This window comes from Protopterus annectens, chromosome 6.part0 (assembly GCF_019279795.1).
Source record: "Protopterus annectens isolate FY-2018-M chromosome 6.part0, PAN1.0, whole genome shotgun sequence".
Taxonomy (NCBI): Eukaryota; Metazoa; Chordata; order Ceratodontiformes; family Protopteridae; genus Protopterus; species Protopterus annectens.
Window position 1 is genome coordinate 1345641208 of NC_056737.1, and position 11735 is coordinate 1345652942.

Here is an 11735-nt window from a genome sequence, read left to right on the forward strand (position 1 = left end):
CTAATAGCTCACAGTTGCAGATGCTTTATGGGTGCTTCTTTGCTGGTGGATAGCCGACTACTTTAACCTGTTTCTAACAGTATGGACTGGTGATCTAGGGTTTCAAGAGCATATAAAAGCTCCGATTTTAACCTCACTAGTGGCATAGTAGGATAATATCCTGACACACAGCAAAATAGGAGCAGCATGGGAACAAAAAATAATAGTTGTGATGCTTGTAATTAAAATAGAAAACTTAAAGGCTGATGGAGTACAGATAACATCTTGTATGTACATATACGTTTACAGTATACAATGTGTGCGCTTGTTTTAAATTCAAAAATACCTGTAATGCATGCTAATCGTATTTGAATTACCAGTAAAATAATTTAGTAAATACTTCTGGGTACTTAAATATATAGTTTTTTTTTTTTTTTTTGCAGATTGCCTATGCTGCTATGGATTGCACCAAAGGACAAAACCATGAGCTGTGTAAACAGGAAGGAGTAGAGGGCTACCCTACTTTCAATTACTACAACTATGGGAAGTTTACTGAGAAGTACGAGGGAGAAAGAGTGGTATGTAAAACTCTGAAAATGCACTGAATATATGCTCTTGTAGAAAGTGAAATAAATGAATGAATGACAAAACATAGCCAGTGAGCATATTAATTGACTTCCACAGTGACTCGCTGAGTTGTCCATTCCATGAGGAACCAACATAAAGGGCACAACTTGTCAGAAAATCAACCAGAAGAAAAAAAAATGGAATGTAAGCATTTTTTTAAGGGATAGCGACAAATCCTCTGTACCCCCCCCCCCAAACTCGTAGGTTAATAGGTTCATAGATTAGTACTAGGCTAACTGCCCTTATGGGCAATTTAAAGCCTAGCCAATTACCCCACACAAGAATCAAATCCTGCACATTGTGTTTGTAAGGTAAATAACTTAAATGTTATGTCAACATGCCACACTGCTTGGAGTGGGAATAGAACCCACAGCCTTCTGCACCAAAGGCAATTCTGCGACCTGTTGAGCTACTGAGACTGATCTGTATACCAACTCTGTAGTCAAGCAGACATGAAGAAGGGATAAAGCTGTAAAATAAAGGATTCACTGTCAGTGCAGAACTAGAAGTTACACCAGAAGTGATTTCTCATAGAAACCAGTGGTCATTGAGTTTAACTTCACCAAACTGGCCTTGGTGAGCTGAATCCTTGTCCTTTCTGCCCTCAACTAGTAGAGAATGTTATCTGTCTTAAACTTAACACACACAGGATTCTTTCTTACCACTTCAGATTTAACTTTGCTACATAGTGATCCCAACAAACTGTCTGACTGAAAGAAATTAGGAATATATTAAAATGGGTCTCCTCAGATGCCTTCATTCAGTGATGTTGTTTTTTCATTTTAGATAACTGCAGGGGGTTCTTTAAAGCCAGCTAATACCACTGTGTTGACCTTTATCCCATCCAGGGTGTTATGGTCAGGAATTTTCTGTTTTTTCTTTAACAGTTCAAGAATCTGACTTTTATTTCATAAGGGAGTGATCAACCACTACGTCGTTTGCTCTTTACTGCCCATTTGTGGCAAGCTGCAATGCCTTTATGTAACTAAGTAATTTTTCACTTTTGAGACAGTAGGTAGATACCTTACCTTAGATGGTAGACCTTGTAACATGTCAGATGCTGGCCTGGTAAATGCTGTCTGTTCTCGTCTCTCATTGTAGCTAGGGTTACCACCTGTCCCACTTTGCGAGGGACAGTCCCTCTTTGGGCAGTTGTGTCCTGCAAAAAATTGTGAGAAAATGGCAAATGTCCTGAGATTTTAGGACAAAATTATTTTCTATATTGTATGTAATAGGTGCATAAAACAGTTATTCTGTATCTGAAACACCTAAATGTTATAGGAACTAAAATGCTACAAGAATAAACTTTTATTCAGGCAAACAACTGAAGTTCTGTCCTTTGTACTGGCCGTGGGTATGTTTTGGCAAAATCTGATGTTTGTAGCACAAATGTCCCACTTTGGCCATTTGGAAAGGTGGCAACCCTAATTGTAGCCCAAACTGAGAAGATTTTTTTCCCCTGGATCTAGGGGTAGTATTACTGGTACTAGAGGACATTGGTTGCACTGTCTGCATGTTCTTTGATATTTAATTCTGAATACAGTTAATTCCTGCCTCAAACAGGACACCAAAAAGAAGATAATCCCATTCTTGGGCTCTTCCAAGAAGAAGGCTCATGCAATATTATTGCATCACTGACATAACATGACCACTGTTTGATAGGAACAGCTTCATCAGACATACCGTGTGAACATCTCCTGCAGACCCTTCCCTTTTCACAGAAAAAAACGTTGGTAATAATTATAGCTAACATGCACAAAAGAATATGGAAACTGTGCATACAGGGCACTCCAGCAGAAAACAGAACTACAGAACCAAGTTGTCTGTGACAGCACTGCTAACCTTGGAAACCACTTTCAGACCATGCTCCATGAAAATGCTTGGAGCTATTTGATTGTGTGCTAACAGAAGAAGGGTGATGTCTCTCTCTTTAAGGAATTGCTGTGGAACAGTCCTCACTAGAATAGTTCCTCCTGACAAACATATTTTCATAAAGACCTTCTGACTAACAAGGTCTCAAAAAAGACCTGTATTTGATTTGATCTTCCTTTGTATGACCTCAAATTGCATATGATATTTTTGCTTCATGGGTACCTCAAGAAAATATACAAGTGTGTGTGTAAGAGAAAATTTAAAACATATTAGTGTGCATTGTTTGTATAATGTCTGTGCTACTTGCACACAGATGTACCATTTATACTCTGTCTCGCGCTCTCTCTGTACATCTGTATATAAATGTACACACAGACACACACACATATGTATAGTTTTTGTCCCACTTTTCTGCCATTGTTACTGACATGGCCCTCATGCTCAGTCCACAACAGATCATCCAGCTAACTTCATGCCCCCCCCAATACTTATTACGGTATTGCTTGGGCTAGCCACAGATCTAAGTCAATGGGGCTTGGCTTGTCTGATTGTCCATCCAGAGGGGGGGGGATGTTCATCGTGTTTCACTGTTGCAGTCATTACTGTAGGGTTCTTCCTGCTGGCAGGCAGCCCTCAGTCGGCCAGAATCCCAAAGTCTGGGTCCGGCATTGGCTGTGTACTCACCCTCCCTGACGTCAGAGCGCCAGGAGTACAAAGCTCCCAGCCGACGCCATGTTCTCCAGTCTTTCTTGCCGCGCGGTGGAAGCAGTTCACAAGTGCCAGTCGGCTGATTCCTGTTATTTTTGGTGCTTCATACCGAAGACTTTCTTCCTTTCAAAGCTAAGTACCCCGTTGGGGAAACTTTTTTCTTGCTCCAGACCGATGTCAGAAAAAGTTAATAATTGTATTTCATGTGGGAAGCAAATACCTCATAAGGATTTTCACTCTTACTGTATTCCTTGCCTAGGCCCTGACCACGACGTAGCTAGTTGTCGATTTTGTGCTAGATTTAATCAACGTACTATTAAACGGAGATACGATTTTGCCTTTCATTACTTTGGGAGGCAATTTAATTATAACATGTCGTTGGACACACTTCCGACTACCGGAGTTCATAAAAGGCGCAATGATAAGGATAGGCCTCCGAGGTCCAAATCAGATGACAGTTTACAATCAGAGCCAGCTGCCAGTTCGGCCATCTGCAGTGAGGCACTTTCACAGCCCCTGTCATCAGCCATTACAGAACCGCTTGCCGAAACGGACTCCCACGAGGAGCCAACTAGGCCTTCGAATACTCCAGGTGCAGGACCTTCGGATAATGCTCCCTTGGATGGGTCCGGAGCCGCTGTGCAGGTACCGGTTTCCGAGGGGGTTTTCAGGCCTACGCAGCTTCAGGTAAAAGCAAAGACAAAGGCAAAGACTCCTAAAACAAAGACTCAAGCCCAGGCCTCCTCTGATCTGGGACCTAAATCTCAAAAACAAATGCTTAAAATGGCGGAGGACTAGCTAACTATGATTAGGGGTTCACATCCCCCTCTGGACAAAAGGCCAAGACAAGAATTGGATTATGAATCCTCTGATCAGGCATCTATCTCTTCAGTGTCTTCCTCTGAACAGGATTATACTTTCCCTTCCTATGAGGATTCTGATGCTGAGGAATCCATTCCTTCAGCTTCTCCTCCTGAGGATTATTCTTTTGGGGAAACTTTACATGACATGAGGGAACATTTTCACTGGGAAGGACAGGAGTACTCTGAATCTAAGAGAAGGCTTAGGAATTTCCTTCTTCTTCCCCAACACAGACCCCCAGCTATTCCTCCTATTTTGGATATTGTGGATGATGTCTTTTCTGAGTCTAATTTAACTCCTGACTCCTTTCCTCTGGCCCCTGCTAAGCCTGATAGATATTACAGAGTCCCTGACTCCCACCAGTTCCTTTATAAAAATTCTACTGCTGATCCAGAAACCATTTCTCAGGGTCCTAAGGGTGTTAAGGCCGCCACTGCTAAGAACTCTATTCCGTCAGATAAGGATTCTAGAGCTTTGGAGACATGGGGCAAAAAAGTGTACACTTCTGCTACTTTATCTATTAGGGCTTTAAATTGTCAATTTCATATGTTGAAATATCAGCAATACCTTTTGTCTGTTATGAAACAAAAACTGGGTACCATTTCTGCATGTGCAGACAATAAGGAATTACATGATTTGATGCATGCTACTGAGCAGGTGGGGAAACGTACTTTACACTGTGGTTTTGATGCTTTGGAGGCCTCTTGTAGGGCGTCTGCCACTGGCACGGTCATTAGAAGGCATGCTTGGTTAAAGGAACAAAATTTGCCTGAACAAGTGAAAGCAAAGTTACTGGATGCTCCTGTTCAACATAATGTTTTGTTTGGGTCTAAGGCTGAAGAGGTTATAAAGAAAATGGAGGATAAGGAACAGAAGCTTATTGACTTTTTCTCCAGAGGACTTACTTTTGTTCCTGATAGTAAATGTAATTTAGTTAGTACTATTGTAGATCTGAAACTATATGTTCGTAAATTAAATTTGGCATTTAGATTAGGCAATACACCGTCTCTTTTGAACACTTATAGAGTCTCAAGTGTTTTCAACCCCCCATTACATAATTCCCTGAACATATTTGAGAAAATATGTGAGAACGACTTAAGGTCAATGGCAGAACAAAGAGCCAATTCTCACAACATGAGAACTAACGTCTCTCGAGACGAACTAGCTTTTATTTCTCTTCTCAATCAATGTAACATAAGGGTAATGTCTCCAGATAAAGGAGGGGGTTTAGTATTTATGGATGAATATCTGTATGATAGAAAAATGCTTGAACATTTGGACTCTAATACTTATGTACAGTCTAGCCTAAATGAAATACATATGGCTTATAACAAAATCAAAGGCATTTTGGATGACCTTTTTATTGAAGGGACGGTTGATAGTGATACGTTACACTATCTAAACATGCCGGCGCCAAAAATTCCCACTTTGTTTGGCACACCAAAAATCCACAAAGATTTAAAGAATCCCCCTTTTAGACCAATTGTAGACGGACGGGGGTCGATCACATATTCATGTGCCAAACTAGTGGATGGAATTCTTAAACACTTGTTAAAAACGGAACCACAAATTTGCAAGGATTCCTGGAGCTTCTTACAAGGCATTGATAAAATGGTTTTTGATCGAGACTGTATATTCTTAGTGGTTGATATCAAAGATTTGTATACAGTAATACCTCAAAATTTAGGCATTGAGTGGACAAGGGAATTTATGTTAAGGAAAAATGCCTCTAATGATGAGATGAACCTTGTAGAAGCTCTATTGGAATTGGTTCTGTTTAATAATTTTTTGACTTTCAAAGGGCAATTCTACCTTCAAAAGACTGGTATTGCAATGGGGTCCCCTTGTGGTTGCAGTTTTGCAAACTCTGTCTTAGCATATTGGGAACACCAATACTTGTTTCAAAATAGATTATACCAACAAAATGTCACTTGGTACAACAGGTACCAAGATGACATGTGCTTCTTTTGGAAAGGGCCAGTGGACCTAATTCCTCAATTTATTGAAAGCCTTTCAAACATGACAAGCTTTTTACAATTCACTTATTTAGTTGGAGAGAATGATATGTGCTTTTTGGATGTCAAATTAAGTAAGGACATTCCCAATAACAAGTACAAATCTGAAATATACAGGAAGCCCACACACTCTAACTCCTTTCTACACTTTCTCACAATTTGTGAGGGCTGCAAGGATGGTATCAGATAAACAAGATTTTGTTGTTGAATGTGACAATTTAAGCACTAAGTTTTCCATGAGAGGTTACCCAAACTCCTTAACTGAAGAAATCAGGGAGGAGGTGGTCACAAAAAGAGATGTTGGTCACTTTCGACCCCTTCTAGGAGGGGGGACAATGTTAAAAGAAACAGGGTCACTATCTAGACAAACTTCTGATTTTAATATCAACTTCATCTTCACTTATTGCATTGATTATAAATACATTAGAGGAATCATAAACAAAAATTGGAATATTATTCTGGAAGACACAGAGTTAGTGAAAGCAATAGGCATTGAACCTAAATTTGTTTATAGGAGAGGAGTGAACTTAAAGAGCTTGGTAGATAAGTCTGGTGCCAAATCAACAACAGCAAATTCTGGCATGGCTAAATGTGGAATGTGCTCTCAATGTATGCACATTATGCCAGGTAATAAAGTATCTATAAAGGGGAAAACGTATAGTATTAATGGCAAATACAATTGTGACAGCAAGAGAGTAATTTATGTAGCACAGTGTGTTAAATGTTGCGCATTCTACATAGGCAAGACAGAAAGGTCATTGAAGAAAAGGGTATACGAGCATATTTATGCCATTGGCAGAAATGATTTAACAAATGCTCTTGCCAGGCATATACATGATGAACCCGACCATTTCTTTCTATTTTCTGTCATTCAACAAATCAATATAAGTACCAGAGGGGGCCCATGGCAACTCTGGTTGGAGGAGCAAGAGTTATTATGGCAAATTAGAACGTCGGCTCATATTCCTCCAGGATTGAATGAGTATGCATCAATAAAAAGCATACTGAAAATCAAAGCATTAAACAGATGATAATATTTACATTTGGGCTGACTATGCATAGTTTATTTGTAGGTAAATAATTTAAATTAATATTTTATAGACACTCGACATATACAAATGTCTAGTGATGTTTTAACATTTTGGTTTTAAAAAATGCTTTATGTGAAATAGTTTCATTTGAAGTAATTTTAAAAAAATTATGCATTGGTGAACTTTTGTGTCAGTTCTTGTCTTGTTTTGCCCGGGGTTATTTTGCTGGGCCATGACAAACACTTAGCACTAGTATGCAGGTAGAATATTCCATTATATAAGTTAGTGAAAATAAATATAAACAATTTTTTACACAATGTTTTATATATGTTTACAAAGGTGTGTGTATAATACCAGTTTATCATATATATATTTTTTATGTGTAAAGTGCATAGTTTTAATATATAATTAATTAATATGCAGAAATATATATATATATATATATATATAAATATTGGCATTATTTGTATTGTCAGTTTATGTGGGGAAAAATTGCTGCTTTCTTGCAAATATAATTAATGACTTAATTATTGTTTAATTGGGTGATATCATCCAATTAAGAAATATATTTAAAGAAAGCAGGAGGGTTGCTAAATTGTGTATGTCTGAAGAAGGTTGGGGTATCACCCCGACCGAAAGCGCTTACGTTGAATAAACAGTCCGTGCATTATCTGGTTTCTGCTTGGATCGTTTCTGTTACTTTTTGGAATTTAGTTTTTGGTTTGTTTAGCGTTTTACAAAATCCATGCAAACGGTTAAGGATTTCTTACAAGTTCAGCCTCCTAGATTTAGCAGAAATTGGCCAGCAAAAAAATTGGTCCTTTCCCAGCTCGGACTGGCCTTCAGAGGCGTAGATATAGGCGCCCCAGAGGGAGGACCCAGGCACAGACCTCTTATAGACCTAGACAGTGGAGTGCTTCCACCCCCAGGGGTGGAGAAGATAGGTCTCAACCTTATAGAAAAACAGGCTCAATGACTCCCCCTGCATGGCTCTAGGAACCTCTCTCCTGGAGGCTCCTCTGGGAGGAAAACTTTCTCTTTTTCACTGAAATTGGACTTACATAACCCAAGACAAGTGGGTTCTGGATGTAGTTTTAAGAGGTTACAAATTCCACTTTCACACCTTATCAAAACCAAACGGATGGCCAGACCTACCAAAAACTCAATGGGCAGAGGCATTAAAACAGGTGAGGTCCCTCATGGCTATGAGGGCCATAGAACTGGCTCCAAATTCAGAGACGGGACAAGGCTTTTATTCAAGACTCTTTCTAGTTCCCAGAAAGCAAAATACTTGGAGACCCATCCTGGATCTGTCAGTCTTAAATACTTTCCTGGAGATACCAAAGTTCAAGATGCTTACTCTGCAGCAGCTCCTATCAATGTTGAGCAAAAATGCATGGATGGTGACATTGGATTTAAAGGAGGCTTACCTACACATTCCTATCAGATAGGAGTGCAGTAAATACCTCAGGTTCAAGGCAGGTTCGAAACATTACCAATTCTCTGCGCTGCCCTTTGGCTTGTCTACTGCGCCCACGGTCTTTACCAAGTGCCTGGCACCAGTAGTAGCTTACTGCAGACTCAAGGGAATTCAAATTTACCCTTATCTGGACGACTGCCTTATTCAAGCAGACAGCAAGGACATTTTACTCCAGCACCTGGAATTTGTTCAAAATCTACTCAAGTACCTGGGATTCACTGTGAACGTAAAAAAGTCAAATTTGACACCCACTCAACAGATAACTTTCCTGGGTGCTCTTTTAAACACAACAACCCAGATAGCATTCCTGACATCAGAAAAACAACTACAGCTGACTTCAACTTTCAAAAGCCTGGCGTTAATGTCTCAGCTAACTGCAAGGAAATTCCTGCAGGCTTTGGGTTACATGGCTTCCTGCATCCTACTCATACCATATGCAAGACTGCATATGAGGAAGATACAATGGTACCTAAAAAGCGTATGGTCCCAGCATTGTCACAGTCTGGAAACAGTGATTGCTGTCTTGCCTTGCCTGCAAAAGGAATTCCATTGGTGAGCCATGGCATGTCTTCAAAACAAAGGGAAAGCCTTCAGTCTACCTCCAGCCTACCAAGTGATGACCACGGACACCTCGGATTATGCATGGGGAGCCCACTTGCAGGGGAAAGGCCTGCAAGGTTTTTGGACAGAGACTCAGAAGCATCTACATATCAATTTAAAAGAGATGTTAGCTGTGCAGAATGCCCTCTTGGCTTTCAGGGATCTTTTACAGCCAGGGCAGCTACTGATATGGACAGACACCACCACAGTTATGTGGTACATAAACAAGCAAGGAGGTTCACACTCCTACCCCCTTTGCAGACTAGCCATGACTCTATGGAACACAGCACTAGCTTGCAAATTGGACCTACAAGCTCAATTCCTGCCAGGGAAACAAAACACTCTGGCAGACAGCCTGAGCAGGAACCTGTCAGACCCACACGAGTGGATGCTAGACACCCAAATATTCAAGATGATTACAGAAGCCTGGGGCTGCCCGGACATAGATCTATTTGCATCTCCCCACAACTACCAATTACAGACTTTTTGCACAAGGACATATCACAAGCTAGCATGGAAAGTGGATGCTCCCTCATTCAGTTGGAGGAACCTCTCTGGGTATGCCTTTCCACCACTACTACTTCTACCAAGGGTGTTATTAAAAATAAAACAGGACAAACCAAAGCTGATCTTACTAGCCCCAAATTGGCCTCAACAATTTTGGTACTCAACACTGATAAATCTATCCCAGGAACCTCCTTGGAGTCTACCTCAGATTCCAAATCTTTTGTCTCAACATCATGGCCAGGTCCTGCACTCTCATATCAAAACTCTCAGCCTGGCAGCCTGGCGTATTCAGGGTCTTTGATTAATCCTACCCTTTCCAAACAGGTCATGGATGTTATCTTAGAAGCCAGAAGGCCTAGCACTAGGAAATCTTATGAAGGTAAATGGAAGAGATTTTGCACCTGGATGCATGCTCAGGAATCAGATCCTCACATTCCAAATATTCCATTGATTTTACATTACCTAACAGATATGTTGCATAAGGGTTTATCTTTTTCCTCCATAAAAATACATGCCTCTGCTATCTCTGCACATTATAATACAGATCCTCCAATTTTTTCACATCCACTTCTGAAACAATATCTCAGAGGAGCAAAGAATTTAAGGCCTCCTAGGACACCACCCATTCTTGCCTGGGACCTCAGTTATGTCCTGGAAAAACTTACTCTGCCTCCTTTTGAGCCTGCTGCCACATCTGATATAAAGTATTTATCATGGAAGACTGTTATCCTACTGGCTTTAACTTCAGCCAGGAGAGTCTCGGAGTTACAAGCGCTCATGGCTGTGGAACCTTACATTATTTTTCATCAAGACAGGGTTTCTTTGAGGACTAACCCTACTTTCATGCCTAAAGTGGTTTCTAAAGTGGCTTTAAACCAAACTATTCACCTTCCAACTTTTTTCCCTAATCCACAAAATAAGGGGGAGAGGATCTTGCATTCTTTGGACGTGCACAGGCAGCTTTGTTTTTACCTGGACAGAACCAAGGATATCAGGAAAACTGAACAACTGTTTGTTTCTTATGCAGCAAATTCCCAAGGCAAAGCTATTTCAAAACAGACCATTTGTAAATGGATTGCTCATGGAATCAGATTTTGTTACTCTCATCATGGAAAGCAAATCCCTGGAAAAATTAGGACACACTCTACCAGAGCTGCTGCTACTTCAGCTGCCTTTCTCAGGGGAGTCCCTACCAAAGATATTTTGGAAGCTGCATCTTGGAGTTCAGTGCATACTTTCTCTAAGCACTATAATCTCCCTCTTTATTCTAAGTCTAGGGCGGGCTTTGCTTCTGCAGTCTTACAAGGCCTTCTAGCCGCCCCTTCTACTCAATAACCACCACCCTTTATCTCAGCTTTGGGATTCAACCCTACAGTGATGACTGCAACAGTGAAACACTATGAACATAGTACAGTTGTGTACACTTACCATAAATGTAGATGTTCGAGTGTCTTCACTGTTGCAGTCTGGGTTACCCACCCTCCTGTCCCCTCTTATACTTTTATTGGTGTGGTTCCCTGCTTCACCCTTCTTCTGAGGTGTATTTGCTACAGGGTATGGGGTTTGTTGTATGTTATGTTTTTGTTTTACTTTTAGCCTTTACTTTTGGGCACCTGACATCTGGGGCAAGAAAAAACTGGAGAACATGGCGTCGGCTGGGAGCTTTGTACCCCTGGCACTCTGACGTCAGGGAGGGTGAGTACACAGCCGACGCCGGACCCAGACTTTGGGATTCTGGCCGACCGAGGGCTGCCTGCCGACAGGAAGAACCCTACAGTGATGACTGCCAACAGTGAAGACACTCGAACATCTACATTTATGGTAAGTGTACACAACTGTACTTTCCTAGAAGGAGCTCCCCCCCCCCCCCCTTTGTGGCAGCATGCTTTAGTCCTGGACATTACAATGTAATCTAGTGGCGTATTGCTCCACCTCTGTGGCACCTCAGCCAGGCCCACCCCCCCCCCCAGCAATGTCTCTGGCCAAGAGACACCCACATACCATTCTTCTCTGCTGCTCCATCAGTCACCCAAGCCACTAATCGATCCTGGGTTC

General features: G+C 41.0%; 1 protein-coding gene across 2 annotated transcripts in view; it reads left to right on the forward strand.

Annotated features, from left to right (window-relative positions):
* Nucleotides 1-11735, forward strand: part of PDIA5 (protein disulfide isomerase family A member 5) — a 2083676-nt gene that overhangs the window by 1978233 nt on the left and 93708 nt on the right. For both annotated transcript variants that reach the window (XM_044074910.1, XM_044074911.1), the window contains one exon: nt 423-557. In XM_044074910.1, coding sequence (XP_043930845.1) covers nt 423-557 — 135 coding nt within the window. The remainder of the gene's footprint in view (nt 1-422; nt 558-11735) is intronic.